Source organism: Notamacropus eugenii, chromosome 5 (genome assembly GCF_028372415.1).
Source record: "Notamacropus eugenii isolate mMacEug1 chromosome 5, mMacEug1.pri_v2, whole genome shotgun sequence".
Taxonomy (NCBI): Eukaryota; Metazoa; Chordata; class Mammalia; order Diprotodontia; family Macropodidae; genus Notamacropus; species Notamacropus eugenii.
The window spans coordinates 134,176,655-134,195,813 of record NC_092876.1 but is presented as its reverse complement, the minus strand read 5'-3'; the positions used below and the strand labels follow the sequence as shown (position 1 = coordinate 134,195,813).

General features: G+C 44.3%; 1 protein-coding gene across 2 annotated transcripts in view; it reads right to left on the bottom strand.

Moving 5' to 3' along the window:
• The window catches only part of DSCAML1 (DS cell adhesion molecule like 1), a 519,485-nt gene extending 501,676 nt beyond the window's left edge, over positions 1–17,809 (bottom strand). For both annotated transcript variants that reach the window (XM_072610971.1, XM_072610972.1), the window contains exon 1: positions 17,595–17,809. In XM_072610971.1, coding sequence (XP_072467072.1) covers positions 17,595–17,640 — 46 coding nt within the window. In that variant the 5' untranslated portion in view covers positions 17,641–17,809. The remainder of the gene's footprint in view (positions 1–17,594) is intronic.
• Positions 17,810–19,159: the final 1,350 nt, after the last annotated feature.

The window sequence follows — 19,159 nt, the reverse complement described above, 5'->3', positions numbered from 1 at the left end:
TTATCAAGGAATAAGCATAAGATAGAGTATAGCATCTGAAGGGCAAGGTGATGGGATTCCAGAGGAGTCACTGAGGAATTGTCCCAGTAGCCCAAAGATTTTATATACATATTTTTACTTTCCATAGAATCACAAACTGGCAGAACTTGAATGAGACACAGAGGACATAGGACCATAAATCAGAGGCTTTGAGGTCTTCTAGTACAAACCCCTTATTTTCCAGATGAGAAAACTGAGGCCCAGAGAGGGGAAATAATTAAGGTCTCCTAGTTAGTGGAAGAACCAGGACTGGACTCTAAGTCTTCTTATTCACAGGATAATGTTTTTTCATTGCATCCTATTGCTTTTTCAGGGAAAGAAGGGGAGTGGGGAATGGCAGAAGTTGACTTCCTTGATTATTCTAATTAGCAGGTTGACATTCATTGGAGAATATAGTCCATACTGTAACTTTAGGAAGCACACAATGGCTAGGAAGCTAAAAGTCCTTTTCCTGATTCTGGCCCTGAGCTGGTGGGACCTCAGTCATCCAGGTCCTTTAGTGTCATGTTTGTAGAACAGAGATAAGAAGTCTGACCTTACTTACTCCTTATAACCAGTCCCTCACGTATTTTTTGATTCATTGACACTGGCCTCCTTGCTGTTCTTGACACTAGACATTCCCAACTCCCAAATCCAGGCACTTTCACTGGCTATCCACCATGCCTGGAATTCTCTGTCTCCTTATCCTCGCTCCCTGGTTTCTTTCAAGTCCCAGCTAAAATTCTGCCTGTGTTTGTCTTTCATTTTTGAAGAGGACCATGACATCAAGATGATGATATGACTTACAGATGACTTTGATTTGAGTGAGGAAGGGCTGTGCAAGGTCACCAACCTCACTTTCTTCTCCTGCGCCAGCTGGGTCCAGTGGCCTAATTAGTAATTGTTTCTTTTTTACCCAGGAAACCTGAGGGTCTTCCCCTCCTAGTTTGATTTTTTTTTTTTTATTAAAGGCGCCATCCCTTAAGTAACTTAAAGAAGCCTATTCATTGAATGGCTGTATCTCACTCAAATTGAGAATGTGATAAGACCTTAGTCTGAAAGGGCCAGTGTCTCACATTGCATACTGGGCTATCTCCAGTTATCCTCATGAATATCAGGCCACTGGACCCAGATGGCTCAGGAGAAGAAAGTGAGGTTGGTGACCTTGTACAGCTTTCCCTCACTCAAATCAAAGTCAACTGCAAGTCATGTCACCACCTTGATGTCATGGTGCTCTTCAAGAATGAAGGACAAACACAACAAAATTCTGCCTTCTACAGGAAACCTTACCCCAACCCCCTCCAGTGTTAGTGCTTTCCCTCTATTGATTATCTCCAATTTACCCTGTACATAGTTTATTTGTAGACAGTTATTCACATATTATCTCCTCCCTTAGACTATTTGCCCATAGGATCAAGGACTGTCTTTTATCTTTATTTGTATCCTTAGAACTTAGCACACTGCTTAGAACATAATAAATGCTCAGTTGACTTTCTGACTGACTGGTAAGAGGTATTATAAGGAATAGAGATGGAGGGTCCTCATAGCTGGCCTTGCTGTAGTAGCAAGTTTTGCTGGTCTGTGAGTATCATAACCTGTAGGCAAAATCTGCACTATCTAACTTCTGCTTGCTAGTCTCTCAACCTATTCACTCTCATTCAATACCCTGAGCATTCTTTTTTCTCCCTTTATCTCACTGGCATTAGATGCCTTAGATGATATGTGTCTCCTCAATGTAAACATGCTCATAGGTTCCTCTTGGACACAGTGGCCCCTAAAAATCATTTGTTCATTCATTCATTCATTGATTCAACCAGCCAAAAATTATGAAGTACCCACTAAGTGTCCCTCACTGTGCAAACCACTGAGGTGAATCAGAAGACAGGGGTCTAACTGATACACGAAGACAAGATATGGCTAGCAAGCAATGTAAGACCATATGATGGTGATGACAAAACTGGATATAATTCAGTAAGGCAGACTGGAAGGGTTGGCTATAGGATTCCAGGTTCACTATATCTAGAAATAGAAAGGATATCAGGAATGATCTAGACCAGTGATTCTAAAACTTCTGATTTGATTGAGGAGAACCCAAAGAACTGTCATGTATATAGATCATGGCTATTGATATCTACCTTAATAGAAATAAAAACTAATACATTATAAAAAGTATTTATTAATTCACTTAAAAATAAAAAATAAGCCCATTCTATATTAATACAAATAACTTTTTGTGGAAATTATAATATATTTTTAAAATATAGTGAAAATGGAACTGTTTGTATAATTTTGTAAATTTCTTTACTATTTAACTTAATAGAAGATAGCTAGATTCTTATACATCCTTGTACCTTGAGATGCTAGGATGTGTTGTTCTGATTGAAGTTTAGGAAAAAAATTTAAACCTCAGAAAGATATGTAGTTGGAAAGACAGGAATATTTTGATATCTTAATATGATTAGGAAAATAGTTGTGACCTTTCAGATCCTCTGAAAGGGTCTGAGGGACTCCCAGGGGTCCACAAACCACACTTTGAGAACCTTTAATCTAGAACAGCTCTTTCATTTTACACGTTAGTAGCTGATGCCTCTAGAGGTAGAATGACTCCCTTGGGATCTCAAAGGCAATAAGTAGCAAAGCTGACTTCACAAAAGTGTCCTCTGGCTCTAAAGTCAGTGATGCTTTAACAACATCAGATTCTCTTTTCAGTACCACTATAACAAGTCATTCACTGCCTGCCTTTCATCTGTTCAACAAGCCTTTATTGAACACTTATTCTAGGGCAGACATCATGTCAGGGGTGGGGAACCTTCCAAACTGGATTGCGTCAAAGGGCCACACTTGAGGACCTAGAGGGCCACATGTGGCCTCAAGGTGGCAAGTTCCTCTCCCCACCCATCCTTTAGTTGTTGACCATGCAAATAACTAAGCTAAGCTCCTTCCAATAGGCCAAGCTCCTTAAGAAATTTACATTCTATTGGGAAGAACCCAAAAGTACACAGATAAATAAAGGCAAATGTATATATGACAAAATAAAAACTAATTGAGGATTATTAAGAGGATTATAATAAGCCTCATGGGAGATGTGGCACGGACTCTTAAAGAAAGCTAGGAGGTAGAAAAGAAGATATGTAATCCAAGTAAGGGGGACAGGCTGTGTGAGGATATAGAGGAAGGCAAAGGAATGATAAATTCAGGTTAGCCAGTTTGACAGAAGTAGAGGGTACACAAAGCAGGGCAATGTCCAATGAGCCATACCATGAAGAGCTTTTAGTAAGGCAAACTGGAATTTGTATTTTATCCTAGGGGTGATGGGGAGCCATTGAGTTTCTTGAGGAGCGACATGAGTGGAATGGGAAGATTATTTTGGCTGCTGTGTGGAGGACTGACATTTGTCTGGATGTTCTCGAGGGTGAGTGCTGGGATAGTCAGATTCTGGTCCCTTTGAAATTCCAACAACCACTGAACAGTAGAGGCTTCTCCTCCATCTCTCAAATCCCCAGGTTAGAGAACTGCAAGTATCTCCTTAAATCCCAGCCTTTCCCCATCAGCTCTCCATCCCCTCTGCAGACAGAATTGGTATATTTAAAGAGAGAAAGAAAAGGAGTGGAAAAATACCTCATAAATAAAGAGAGAGACATTCAGATTACTAGTAAAGCTGTTTCTGGTCAAAGGGGGAAATGGATTTTTAATAGAAAATGGAAGTTATGGGATTGGTTGTTATGTGACAGACACACAGAGTTAAAGACATGTAATCTTTCACCATTTAACACTGAGCATCATCCAAATGCTATGTTTTATATTAAAAAAAAAAAAACAAGCCAGCGACTCCAAATTGCTGAGAGATTAAAAATATAGAAATGCACAGCAATATTTTTAAACCAGAAATCACCCCCAGGCATCTGGGCGGCTGCTCCCAGGGTCACTGGCCCCTGAAATCTATCTATAACCCCTACCCATTCATTTGCCCCCCCCCCCCATGTCTCAGCATCTAGATTAGGGAGGAGAACAAGATATGCAGGATGCTTGTGTCTCCATCCCTTCCCTCATTACTCTGGGTCTGGCCCCTCCATCGAAAGATGCCTTGCCTCAACTACTGCTGAGGTAAAATTGAATCACCCGAAGATCATCCTCTTAAATCACTAAAAATGGCAACAGGAAGGGAATGAAATATTAATGTTTCATCACTCCCACAAGGAAGAGCAACTCACTGTACTTTCATCCTTTAATGATATTTGCTTGTCTTATTCACTGTACTTTCCAGCCACAACGATGTGCTTGAGCTGGGGCTCCTGACAACAGAGGAAGGCCTATTCTAGAGAAGGGGACAGTGACTCAACCTTTAGGAAGCGATGGAACCAGAGCCTGGGAGAATATGGGGTCCTTCATAGTTACAATCATTGGAATCTTGAGGAAATATCATTTATCATATAATGACACCAATTCAGGCAGCTGTGAGGACTGTCACAATACCACATTATTTCTTTCCCAAGTTTCATTTGCTCATTCATATGAAACAACTTTATTAATTTACTGTGGGAGGATGCAAAGCAAAATATGATACTTTCCCTTCCTGCGAGGAGCATACAATCTATTAAAGATAAGATGGTATACAAATGACACAACATGGACTGCATATAAAGGGGTAAAATGGTGTGAGAATTCAGAAGGAGGAGAGGACATTATGAGAAGTGCTGCTGGCAGGACTTTAAAATTTATGAAAGTATGAATGAATTTAATAAAATGCTAGTGGTTGTAATAATAATACATATAATTATAGCTTATATTTATATGGTAACCTACTATGTGCAGGCGCAGTGCTAAAGGCTTTACAATTATTATTTCATTTAATTCTCTGCCTAAATGCCTTCTAAGTCCTTGGATGCGGATTTTTTACTCCAAGTTTTACAGAACAAATCCTTTTCCTCAAGTGCAGCCCTTTGATTGAATCCAAACTTCACAGAACAAATCCTTTTATTAAGGGGATTTGTTTTGTGACATTTGGATTCAATCAAAGGGCCACACTTGAGGACCTGGAAGACCACATGTGGCCTTGAGGCCACAGGTTTCCCACTTCTTCCCCACAACAACCCTGGAAAGCAAGTGCTATTGTTATCCCAATTTTACAGATGAGTAAACTGAGGCAAATGAAGGCTAAGTCACTTACCCAGTGTTATAGAGTCAATAAACTTCAGATCTGAACTCAGGCCTGGCACTCTACCTACTGTGCCACCTAGCTGTCCCATGAACGAATCACAGCAAACATTACAAACAGCCATCTGTTCCCTCTTCCAAATCCCTCTGCAGAATAATTGATGACGACATGGACTGGTGAATTTTGTATATCTGTTTGCAAAGTTCTTTCATTTCCAACGCATGTCCACAGCATCTCTTCTTGGGAGAACTTTTATCTCCTTACATTCTACTTATAATAGAAGAGGAAGGATTATCATTTACACTTCACAGTTGGAGAAACTGAGGCCCAAAGAAACTTAGGGATTGAATCAAGGTCAAACCCCAAATCAGTCACAAAACTGAGACCCAGGCCTTACATGCCAGGGTTCTTAGCTTCTGGCTTAAAAAATCTCCTCATATTATAACATCAGGGAGGTCAAACCTTTAGAAAAAGCTCTAGAGACCAGATTTCAGTTAAAGGGAAAAAGAGGGAGGCTGATCTCCCTTGCGTGGAGATTTGCCACAGTCCCATAAAGAGTCTCTCTCTTTTACACTGCTACCAAATCAATCTTTCCAGAACACAGGCCTGACCATGTCACTTTTCAGATCACAACTCTCCAGCGACTCCTGACTGTTTATAGAATCAAACCCAAACTATTTAATTTGACAGTCAAGGCCCTCCATAATTCAGCTTCCCCCAATCCCTCTGGCCTTCTCTCATACTCCTTTCCACACATGCCACATTCTGGCCAAACTAGACTGCTCCTACTCCTTCATATATATATCCAGTGTTTTCACATTGGTTCCTATGTCTGAAATTTTCTCTTTGTATCCCCCCACCCTTAACCCCCAACTATTTAAATCTTACTCATTCTAGAAAACCCATCTCACATGACAATTCCCCCTTGAATCTTCCCTGATTTCCCCATCAGGAATTGGTTTTTCTTCCTTGAATCTTACATAGTACATTGTGTCTATCATATACTGCTTATTATATTCTATTCTGCATACAGTTATTCCTCTCCTTTGTGTCTTATCACCCCCCTCCTTCCAGTACCTACATTGTAGGTTCTACTGTCTTAATTATCTTTATCCTTCCCCTGGTGTCTAACACAGTCCTCTGGACAGTCCTCTCTCACTGAATGAAACAAATGAATGGCAATTTCCCCAGATCCAGCTAGGGACTTAACAAATGATTGATGAGTGGATGAGTGAGTGAATGAATGAAAGATGAATGAATGAATGAATGAATGAATGAACCATTCACCTGGTGGCCTGCAGAGTAACCTACATTGTTTTTACTTTTCCAACAGAGAAGAGGGAATAGTAATGGCCTGAGACCCAGCATTCTCTACTCAGAAACCCAGACATGCCCGGCCTGCTGAGAAAAGTATTTTACTGGATACCATCCTCACCAGAAAAAAACAACTATGTTTTATTTTAAGTTGTTATTGTTTTTAGTGGGGTTAGCAGTACTTTTCCCAGAGTCATCAATAAAAAGGATCCCGGGCTTTCTAAGCCAGGAGGACCATCCTCCTTCAGCACAGAATGTGAGGAGTAACGGACTATATTAGATGGAGGATAATCTTCCTCTGGGACCCTTCCTTCTGGGCAAAGCCTTTCAAATGAAAATCCAGGCTCAGACCCCAGCTTTGAGCACTAGAGGGGGCCTTAGAGATCATTTGTTGACCTATACCATTGTCATTTAACACTCCTCCCTATCTATTTTACAGAAATGGAAAACTAAGACCTAAAGAAGGGATTTCCTCAGGGTCACACAGCTAAGGGATGCTCAGCCTAGAACCCACATCTCTGAAAGACAACACCCAAGGTTGTTCCATCACATTGCCACTGGCTTTTCTGAGTAGGACGGAAAGTGGAAAGAATGAGACAGAGCCCTAGGGAAGGCAGGAGAATTTATTAAGTTTTTTTTGAAATTATAGTAATCATAGCTTATTTTTCATATAAATTTATAATGCCAAATAGGTTTAGTATGGATTTTATACACATACACACATCTCCCCTTCAAGATCAGTTTTATCTGAGTATGATGACTTGGGGAATATTTGAATAAGTTTGTTCTTAATGAAGGTGGTGACCTTGGAGGCTGTCGGAGTAAATGACATCTTGTGGAGGCTGGGTGAGCATGGAGGGATGAGGAGATAAGCAGTTGAGAGGCAATGGGTGGTACCCAAGGCAAAAGCCAGCTCTCTAAAGCAGCCAGGCAAACAGCTGTTAAATAAGGCTCATCAGCTGTACCCACACCCTACGGGAGAGCACATCAACCATCCCCGACAACACAAAATATTTTACCCTTTATGTCAAGTGCTGCTCCCACAAAATAGCTTCGAGGATGAGTCCTTCAGGAATCAGGCTATCAGGCAATTGAGATGTGTCCAGAGACCCCCAAAGATGGCTATGACAAGTGTTCTGTGGATACAAGGTCCATCCTGGCAATTGAGAGGAGTATCTAAAGAACCCTAAGGCCTCAAGGACTCATGAAAGGTCCTCTTATCATTGAATCATATAATGTCAAAGATGGAAGGGACCTAAGAGATCATCTAGCTCAATACATATTTGAATAAGTATCCCCTTTACCACTTTCTTGACCTATGCCACTGGACCCAGATGGCTCAGGAGGAGAAAGTGAGGCTGGTGACCTTGCATAGCCCTCCCTCACTCAAAACAAAGTCAAATACAAGTCGTGTCTTCATTTCTATGATGTCATGGTCTTCTTTGAAAATGAAGGACGAACACAACCTCACCTATGCATTAATAATGATGACAACAATAAATAATGATAAAGAGGAAATCTTATCACAGGTAAACACCAGTGGATTTTTCTAATATTGCTAAAAGTAGTTTTCTTCTGTGTGGAGTGACTGAGGTTCAAGAGCAGAATCAAAATGCCCTCCATGGGCAACATATGGATGAGCTCAGTCAACACTATGTTGGAAAAGAAACATCACAACTAATGACTGAATCATGTGAATTTGTTTGTGGAATTGAAGAAATTTAATGTGTCCATTCAGGACAAGGTCATTGCCAACAGAAATTACAGAAGGATTATCTTTAAGAAGTGCAGACTTAGTGAATAGTATAGAGATTATGTTAGTAAATGGTAGAAACAGTGCAACATATCACCAATGGCTATAAAAATTTAGCACCTTACCAAATGCCTAGCAAGACATAACTTGGTAGCTAGAATCATACATCAGGAATTCACCATCTTCTATGTGAACTGACAGATGATAAATCCCTATACTACAAATTCAGACCTCAAAATATCCTGGAGAACTCAATCAATAAACTGTATTGGATAATTTAAGTGAGATGATATGCTTATTTTGGAATCATAGATCTTGTGTTTTCGTCTTTGTATCTTGTAATTTTCCTTGGTGAAAGAACATAAACCAATATATATCCCACAAATCTATGTTGTTGTCATTGGTGGAATCACTAGATATTTGGGAAATAATCCTTTCATTGTCAACCTAGAAACACTCTTAAAAATCTTTCAATGCTATATCTTCTAAGGACTGATGACTAATTGAAAGAAGTTTCTAGAAACCATTCTACTAGTAGCTTTAGTGTGGATGAGCACTGTTCAGAGGTAGAAGTCCTTGGTTCAAGGCTTAGTCATTTACTATGCCACCTTATGCAAGTCATTCCATTTTTTGAGCCCCAATTTCTTTATCTGCAAAATCAAGAGATTGGACAAAATTCTCACAGAGGTGTAACAGTGTATGAAAATAAATTATTTTACCCCCCACTTCCATTCTTACTTAGTATGCAGGAAACATGGTAACCAACTGGAGAGCCTCTGTTATTGAGAGCAACTCTATAGCCATCCAGTTCTTTCATCAACTCTCTAATATTATTTATAAGGGGCCTCTGTGTTTCCTGACTGGCTGTTAGGGAAGGGCTGGCATTGGGATTTATAGATGCAGTGCCAGACAGTAACAAGAGAACTAGACTTAGCCTTAAGAGACCTGGGACTGAGTTTAGGACACAGTGCTTACTAGCTATATGTCACTTAGCCTTTAATCTATAAAATGTGATTAGTTACAGTTGCACTTATGGAGTGGTGGTGAAAAAAATACTTCATAAGCCCTAAAGTTCTTTAGAAAGATGAATAATTTTTTTCTTTAATGAAACCTGATCTTCTTGGTGTAGGGAACTCCCAGTGAAGAAATGCTGTCCTTGGAATGCTCTCAGACAAGATTTAAACTTAAGTCTCTGACTTCTACATCTGTCACTCTTTTCATTGCATTGTCTTTCCTACCTCACAGGGTTACTTGGAGAATCAAATGAGATCAGGAATACGTGCTTTGTAAACCACAGAGCACTATGCAAATGTATTATTTGATGCCATATGAACTGACCCCTCCACTGTGGTCCCTTGACACCAAATTGCTGTGAGGAGGTGAACCTGGGTTCTCAGAGGCAAAACTAGTGGAGATCAAGCTCTGCTAAGTGGGAAAAGAGAAATGATTTGTCATGCAAGGGTTTGAAGAGACACACACCATGGACTGGCCAATAGAAAATGATGACTTTTTGTTAAACTATATCAATTCATGAAACACCTACTAAGGTCCAGATAGGGCTGTTTTCTGTACCAGGAGAGAGAATCTCTACATCTAGGAGGTCACAGATCCTTGAATCCTAGAATAAATATGAATGGGTCGCCAGTGTTACAGGTATCTTCATCTTCAGAGCAGCTAGATGGGGCAAGAGATAGATCAGAAAGTTCTGAATTCAATATGGACTCAGACACTTACTAGCTGTGTGACCCAGGGCAAGCTTCTGTCTGTCTCAGTTTCTTCACTTGTAAAATGGGGGGAAAATAGCACCCAACTCTTGGGATTGTCATAAGAGTAAGATGAGATAATATTCGTAAAGCACTGGGTAAAGTCCCTGGCAGATAATGGGCAGATTAAATGCTTGTTTCCTTTCTTCTTGTCTTCTAGTGTTTCAAGGTCGAGGCAGACCAATCTGCCCTAGAAATGCATAGACTATGACACTGGGGTTTAATGTTGCTACTCAGAACAGGACCTGAAGATCTGAGTAAACGATGGGGAAGGTCTGATGATCCTGGACAAGCAAGTGTCCAGACACACCGGGAAGAACAAAGAACTGGGCCAGTTATGTTGTTATCTGCTCCGGGGAGCCCCAGAATCTTCCATGGCCTTCTTCTGTCCTGATATCAAATGCAATCTGTAAGCTTTGGGTCTTCTTGGATATCTCACTGACCTCATGACTTTTCCCCAAGTTGAGGGTGGGGGGTAGGGTGACAGATGGGATAAAGTAATACTATCTACCGTTTCCAGACACTAAGTTGAGCCTCCAGACATAGATACACAAATTTAGAGCCAAAAGGAACATAAGAGATCATCAAGGTTAAGCCCCCTCATTTTAAAGAGAAGGAAAACAACACCCAGAAGGGTCAAACAAATTGTTCTCTTACAAGTTGTAAATCAAAGAGACAGGATTATATCTCAGCTCCTCTGACTTCAAACCTATGAGCCTTTCTACCAGACCATACTGCCTCTCATCCCCCAACACCACTCCATTCCCAACACCATTTAAACCAGGTTTAGCTTTTTTGTGTTGAAAACTACCTGGCAACCTATGGAAGCCAATGGATCCCTTCTCAAGATAATATTTAACAACAGAATTGCAAAGGAAACCAATTATTTAAATATAGTTATCTCTCTGTATGTCTGTCTATCTATCTTTCTATCTACAATTGGGTGGTGAAGTGGGTAGAGCACCAGCCCTGGAGTCAGAAGAATATGAGTTCAAATCGGCCGTCAATCACTTACTATCTATGTGACCCTGGGCAAGTCACTTTACCCTGCCTCATCTGTAAAATGAGTTGGAGAAGGAAATGGCAAACCACTCCAGTATCTCTGTCAAGAAAACTCCAAATGGCATCACAGAGTTGGATCCAACTGAAACAACTAAACAACAACAATTATCTACCTATCCATTGATATCTATATATCCAAATCCATGGATCCCAGGTAAAGAATCCCTTTTCTACACACACACACACACACACACACACACACACACACACACACACACACACACACACATATACACACACATACATACACACGCACCAGGCCTACCTAGATATCCCATACTTCTAGTTATCATCCCATCAGGAAGAAAAGGATAGCTATAGACTCAGGTGATCTCAAGTCCTCTCATAGAACACACTATGAAGTACTCTTCTGAGATCATCTGATCAGTAGGAAAGAACAGAAACTGGTAGAAAATGCCCCCCTTTGCCCTACCCATATTTGGGAGAAGGTGGAATCAGAAAAGGTCTTAAACCATAATAGAAGAACTGCAGGTTAGAGATAAGGAAAGATTTTGATGACTATAAATATTATTCAATACAGGAAATCTGGGTACAGTGAGAGAGGATTGGAGGTCATGGACTAGAGCTGGTTTCCATTTGTTGTATAGAGAAACTCCTAAGAATTTTGCCCTTCTCTCCTCACATGCTCTTACTATATCTCCAGTTCTGGTCTCAGAAAAAAATAAATATGCCCTCAAAGGACAGTAGTGGAAGTGACAATGAGGAAGTGGAGAGACACAAACTTTCTAGAACAGTCTTGAAAATAAATACCATGGAGATGACAAAAAAAGGCTGGAAGCTTAAAGGAAGTTTTGCTTTCTACCTGGGCCGCTGGAAAGTCTCTGGATAGTGGTGTGTCTTTCCTGAGCCTGACCCTATTCTGCTTGTTCAAGAGCACTAGATAGCAGTAGGCGTTTTTTTTTCCCTCCAGAAAAGTCATTCCCATTTACTCTCCAAGATTCTCATCCCCCAGTATACTGGGGAAAAAAACAAAACAAATACCATGGCCTGTGGAGCAGTGTGACCTTGAGCAAGTGGTTTAGCTCCTATAAGGCCTCAGTTTCTTCATCGGTAAAATGGGGTGACACTTGCACTAACTACCTCCCAGGGTTATTGTAAGGAAGAAATTTTGTAAAATAGGGATCTAAATATGAGCTATTATTAGCATCAGTAGTTGTGTTGGTATGGAGTAAGGAAGTGACAAGATAGAACTCTTGGGGGGGAGGCACTGAGCCTGGGATTCAGTCCTCAGGACCCATCTGACACTTGTTTAAGTTTAAAAGCACCAGAAAGGGGGAAATAAGCCCAGCTGGTGACAGAAGCCAAGGCTAGAGAGAGAGAGAGAGTCAGGTCAGATTTGAAGCCTTGACTACTCAGTAATCAGCTTCCCCTCACTATCAGTGAGTGCTTCTCCATCTATGAACCATAATGATAAACATCAGCTCCTTCTATTTCCGGGGAAGCTGCACGTCTCGACAGATGGCTGATGGTAGCACTGGATTCCTATTAACCGGTGTGTACATCCCCCACTGTCTTCTCTCCTCTCATCTCTTCCCCTCAACCTCCTGTACCTCATCAGAAAGATCAGCAAGACGACTTCAGCCGTGTAAGAAGGATGAATGACACCCCCTGTTTCTTGTCACTCTTTTAACACGGACCCCCCCCCCCAACTCCTGCAATCTGGTTTCTGGATACATAGGCCCACAGAGATTGGGGCTGCTCAGTCATGCAGAGAAATTGCTGCTCTGAGCCTAGAAGACCCCAAATGAATTGGGGGGAGCCTGGATTGGGAACAACAGACCCTCTAACATAGAAGGAAGAAGAGCCGACACTGAGCAGTCTCTGTGCCCAAGGAAAGGAGGTATCTGGCTGATTCAGAAAACCAGATGTGATACGGTCCTTTTTCTGGGCTAGCTGAGGAGACAATCTGCAGAGGCAAATGAAACCACAAACCTGGGCCTTCTCTGGTCCTGGTCCCTTAAGGTACCTGTCTACCCAGCATAAACTCCACTCAGGATTAAAGGAGCTCTGTCTCCCACCTAGGCCACTGCCAACCTGTAATCCACTCCACTCGCACAAATTCTGCCTTACCAAAAGAAAGCACACCTGGGTAGCTGCCTATTTGCAGACCCATCACCAAAATCTCTGCCTGTGCCCTCCCTTTCCAAACACACTTACACGTTCATAGGATCATAGATTTAGAGCTGGAAGCAACCTTAGAGGCCACTGAATATACACACAGAGATGACTAAACTGAGGTACACTCAGGTTAAGTGACTTATCTAGGGTCACACAGGTAGGATTTGGACCCTGGTCTTCCTAACTCCAAGCCGAGCACCCTACCCACTCTACCACAGCTGCCTCTCAGCCCTGTCCCTCTTGAAACTGCCTGTGCTACTGTTGCTTTTCCAAGGACCCTTCTCTAAGGGCCATCGGCCTCCTTGGAAATAAAAGACAATGGTTAAAGATTGTCAAAGGATTTAAAACTGGAGAAAGAGCAAGATTGTTTAGTCTGATTCCCTTCAATTGCTAAAAGAAGGAACTGAGATTCAGTCAGAGAGGGTCAAAATAGAGAGTGAGGTAGGAGGACAAGGACTAAACTCAGATCCAAGCCTCTTTTTGCTCTCCCCACTACCTTGGCAGCATTCTGGAGAGCATTAGGGCACTTCATTTTCCTGGTGGGATTACAGTCTAAACACTCCCTGTTTATTCCACATCGTTCCTGCTTTGGTTCAGATCTCCTCTCTTGTTTGTCTAGTAAGCCTAGTAATGCGCTCAGCTAAATTCCCCATTTGTTTGCTGACCAACTGCCTCTCTCTTCCTGAAGGTAAAGAAATAAACAGGTAGCCCCAGTCTACTGGGACTCACTCTACTTCAGTTCTGTCTTTGGGTCAACTGCTTACTTGCATTATATTTCTAACTGAGGTTCCCCATCCTGCTGCAGAAATAGATTAAAGGCAGCTGCCTTTGATGCCCAGAAATATGAAGGGTCTGAAAGGTTTATCGGGCATTAAAGCAATTCCATTTTTCATCGTGTTGTTCCAGTAATGAAGTCCCCGGGTCTTCTCTCTCTGTTCTCCCCCCACTGCTCAATCCCTAGTGTTTTCACCCAGCTCAAGAAGTTGCTTTGCTGTTGGGATATTTCAAAAACGTATTTCCCCGCCCCCCCCCTTTTTAATTAGACACCACACAGAGAATGGGAGATTTTCTTAATGGCCTGACAGAGGCTTTTAATTTGGTCTTCTAGGGAGGAAAAAACAAAACAAAACAAAACATGAGCCCCCAGTCCCTGTGGTTTTGGTGGAAAATGAAAAATCAATGCAAAGCATTATTTTGGCTTTTAGAAAACAGGAATTTTAGGGCTGCGGACGGTTGTTATTTTACACTGTAGAAATGCAAATTCACGCAACACAGATGCTGGCACGCTGACTATAGCAACCGTCCTAAATGCACTAAGAGCAGAGATGGGCTTCATCCAGATGCCCAAATCTAGGTTTGTCTTTGCAATAATAAGACGTCATTGGATGCTCAATAACCAATTATTAAAATAATTCCCCAGGTTTAGATCTGGGAGATGAGATCAACATGTGCTTGATTTCTATCAAATAAAATATTTTGAAGAGAAGGAGATTAATAGAGGTTTTAAACATGTTCAATAACTGCTTTAGTTTGCTCAGGGACTTAACCCCTTCAATCTCATCTTGTTTTTCTCCCTCTTGGTATGCCTTCTCTCCAGTCTCACAGATGGACATACAAATTACTACAGGAGGACATCATTTCCTGATACAGCAGCCTCAAACATTTACATTTTCCTCTGTCTCCACTGTGAATGGCAATAAGAGAGAAAACACCAAACCTCATTTTATCCAGTACCTCCCCCCACCCCCCAAGGTAGAACAGCCACCAAATCCAGCATGGCGCCTGAGACCCAATTAAGGGCAGAAAGAGAAAGAAAGGCATGCATGATGAGCATCACTGGTACACAAACCAGGGGGAGCTTCATTCCAAACTGCAATGGTACTAAAGCTACTATAGAGTAAAACCCACCATCCAGGCCCCTTCCCTCATCCTGCCAGGATCATGTGCCCACTGGCTCACAGCCCACCCTAGAAACTTCATCCTCAAGTTAAGGGCAATTTTTCCTCTCTTGGTATTGTGCCTTCTGGCTTTCTCTCCCTCCTCCCCCTACTCCCTATCAAATAGCTAAGGCTTCATTTATTAATGCACATTTTCCTGAAGGGAAGTGGGAGGGAGAGCCTGAAGTTGAAGTTCTTCCTATCCCTATCCCTATCCCAAGGATGGAGGACAAGGGAAGGGAGCATCTGCAAAGTGAAGCGGGTAAAGAGGCTGAAGGACAAAGCCGGGAGAGTGTGGCAACAGCCTTTCGATGGTGGGATTTCTTTGCCTAACAAACAAGAGGCTAGAAGGGGAAAATGAGAGTAGAGATGGAAAGGGGAAGGAGTGGGAGAGAGAGGGAGAAAGATGAAAGAGAGAGAGAGAGAGAAAGAGAGAGAGAGAGAGAGAGAGAGCTGCCGCTCTTCACCTTATGTATTTTTAATATTAATGTAATTAAAGCCTAGAGCTTGAGCAAGCCTGTGGGGGCGGAGGGAGGCAAGAGGAGCCAAAGGGAGAGAGGAAGGAGGGAAACTAGGGTGGGGTGGGAGGAGAGAGCCTTGGAGTTGGAAGGGGCAGAAAGAAAGGTTGGCTTTTGATCCGCCAAGGGTAATGTATACAGAGATAGAAGTCGCCAGACTTTAACCCCGCGGTAGGAACGGGGTTTATGCTGCTCTATGTTAGGCCTAGCAGGTTACCTGACACCCCTATTGCTCATCCACCTGCAAGTAAACTCCGCAACTTAGAGTCTTCCTTGGCCTCTGGACCGCTCCCCCTTCCCCCTTCTCGCCAGGCAAAGCTGGGAAGCGTATCCTAGCCTCTAGCAGGCTGGGCCGAGACCGGCAAAACGCGAATGAATCAATCCCACCTCCCCATCCCCAAACGCACAAATGGATCTGAATCCCTTCTACCCCTTCCTCCCTGGGGTATTCCAATCCCCTAAGTCTGGGTAGGGGCGAGTGGCATCTGTAAGGGCGGGGCTGGGGTCCCTTCAGGGAGCTTCAAGAACCCCCTGGGCATTTGGTACACCCACCCAGAGGGGAGAGTCCCCAGTCCTGCCTGCCAGAGGAAAAGCGGGAAGGAGCGCCCCAGAGGGCGAGAGGAGAAAAGTTGGAGGCGGCGGGTTGGACAGGTGGAGCTGTGTGTGTTCGTGCGCGCGTTTGCTCGTGTGTGTGTGTGTGTGTGTGTGTGTGTGTGTGTGTGTATGCGCGCGCGCGCGTGTTTGCGTGTATGTGTGTGTGTGTGTGTGTGTGTGTGTGTGTGTGTTACATGCGCGTATTCAAGAGGGCAAGGGCCACGGAGTTCAGCAGCCCAGTCTCCCCAAATCTCCTTCTACCCTTGTCCCAAGAGAAGGGCGGCAGGCGAACTCAGGGTCGCCTTCACCTCCTAGCTCTATGCCCAGGTGTCTCCGGGAGCACCCCCCGCGTGAACCCGCTTCCTCCCAGAGCAGGTGCGCAGGGCCTGGGTTTCAGGTCTGGACATGCCGGACACCTGACTCCACCCCTAGCAACCCTCACGGGAAGAGGGGGAGGTGGTCCCTCCGGCCACCTAGGGCTGGGATCGACGTCCCCCAGAGAAGCCGCTCCCTACTGCCCAGAGGAGAACAAACGAAGCAACAGTGGCTCTCTCACCTTGGGGCAGGCAGAGGCGCCCGGGGATGGAGAGAGCCCCACTGATGTCGGGGAAGGGGGGAGCCTTTGGGTGTAGGAGATTAGCTCAGTATGTAGGGAACAAACTTGCAGTTGGGCAGATCACCTCTCCGGACCGAACTACCAGAGGCAAAAAGGGGAGCAGCGAGTCAAGCCCAGATAGCGCCCCCCTCCAAGAGGTATCTGTTAAGGGAGGGAGAGGGAAGGATAGGATAAAGCTGCTAGGTAAGGAGTGGGGTGATCAAATGGGGACTGGATCCCCACTTGGAAGCTCCCTACTGGGTCCCATGGCAAGTGATCCACTGGAGCTGAAGAAGGGGATGGAGGGGGGCGGGTCAGGAAAGGGCCCGGGATCATGACGTTTCGGGGCAGAACTCGGGAGGTGAATAGTCCTAGGGACGATGCATTTCCCTCCCCCTTCCCTTTCCCCTTCTTTTTCTCTTCCTTTTTCTTTCTCTCCCCTTTCCTCCCTTTTCCTTCTTCCACTCCCCCCCTCCTCCCCACCAGCGGCAGCTAGCGGGGAAACAGAGCGAACCCGAGGGAGAGAAGGCTGAGGGAGGTAAGACTCGTCCCCAGTCTCCTGTCCCGATTCTTGGCTCCCTTTCTAATCAGGGAAATGGGGCAGCCCCTACTGCGCCCCACAGGGTATAGGATGGAACCTCGGTCCCCAAAGTCCAGCTTGGACAAGCTGTGCACCGGTCTCTCTCCTAGTGCTCTCCTCCCCCACCCCCACCCACATCCCCATCCCCTTCCCAAGCAGGTCTCACCTTTGTGTAAAGAGTCCAGGAGCAGGAGGAAAGTTACCAGCCACATGCCATAAAGAGCCCCTATTCTCCCGGGGAGGTGGTCCTATGGCCGGCTGTGCAGCAGCGCCTCTCCCCCGCTGTAGCGCGCTCCCAGCCGCCCGCACTCCGCGCCCCGCTCCGCTCTGGCTGCTCCACAGCCCAGCTCTCGGCGGCTCCTCCCTCCTCCGCTCCCCAGCTCCTGTCATCGCCAGGGCTGGGCTAGGCTGCCTCTCTCCCCGCCCCCGCCACCCCCCCACCCCCCAGAGGCACCCTGTGTGGGGAGCACAGCGTCTAGCTCCAAGCCCATATGGCCCCCAACCCGAAGGCAGGAGAATGGGGGAGGTGTATGTGAGGTGGGGACCCAGACCGGTGCAGCCCCTCCTCGTCCCCTTCTTTTTTCACCTGAACCTAAGAGGTCGAGGTGGGGGGGAATGGGGCCCTGCTTCGTGGATTAATGGAACACATTATCTACATACATGCATATGCTATACGTGTGCCAACATCATGCATGGTCTACAGGAAGACCTTAGTGAAATGATTCCAGGATCCAGTACAGCTAGGTTCTTCTGCCTCACTCAGTGCCTTGGATCAGTCTCTTCCCTTTTCCTTCTACCTCAGTTGATCTTCTTCTGACAGGGCCAAGCTGAATAAAATTCGAGCTGGATTCAGTATCTTCTACAGGATTAACTGGGAACTCAGTATCCTTCCACAACTGAAGTCACTGCTGCAGGACTTTGCACTGGATTGGGGTGAAAGTGGATTTGGGGTGTGTGTGTGTGTGTGTGTGTGTGTGTGTGTGTGTGTGTGTGTGTGTGTGTGTGTGTGTGTGTGTGTGTGTGTGTTTCCTAGGGCTAAATAGGAAAGTTGGCAGGTGAGTCCACCGTTCAGGTGCTGAAGAGAGGTGCTGACTTCAAGAATCAGTGGATTCCTAGCTGGCCCCCTCCAAGACAAAAATAATTAACCTTCCTCCCGAGTCTACTTTCCCTACCTCTATCTCTTCTTCCTCCCACCCGAACCACACCAGTCCCCAGTCAAAGCAGTCACCTAAAAGGATCCTTACTCTAACCTGGATAAGGTTAGTGGTATTGAAGGTAAGCGGGGCTTAAGTAAAGATAGATCTCCCTTCAGCTCTCAGGAGCCATATTACCATTAATCTGTTTCCTTCGTTTCTGAATGACTTGGAGAGGGACTTCTGATGTCAGGCGGAGGGGATCCTCTTCTTTCATAGTGAAAGCCCAAGATTGCTTTTTTTTCCTTTTCATGGCAAACATGGGGCACCGAAAAACGTGTGATTTGCCCAGAGAGAATCGCTTGCAGAGCCAAGATGGTTGTGAATTCACCCTCCTTCCTCTACCCCCCATTCTGGAGTTACCGGAATCTCTTAACCTTCAAGCCATATCAGGATGAGGGGTTCAGTTTTGTTCCATTTTACAGACAAGTTTAAATTCATTTTTTCTTCTTCTTTCCACTTGGCTCCTAGTTCCATCATCTAGCTCCCTTCCTATTGCTTTGCCTAAACAAGTCAGTGAGTGGATTGAACTCCAAGG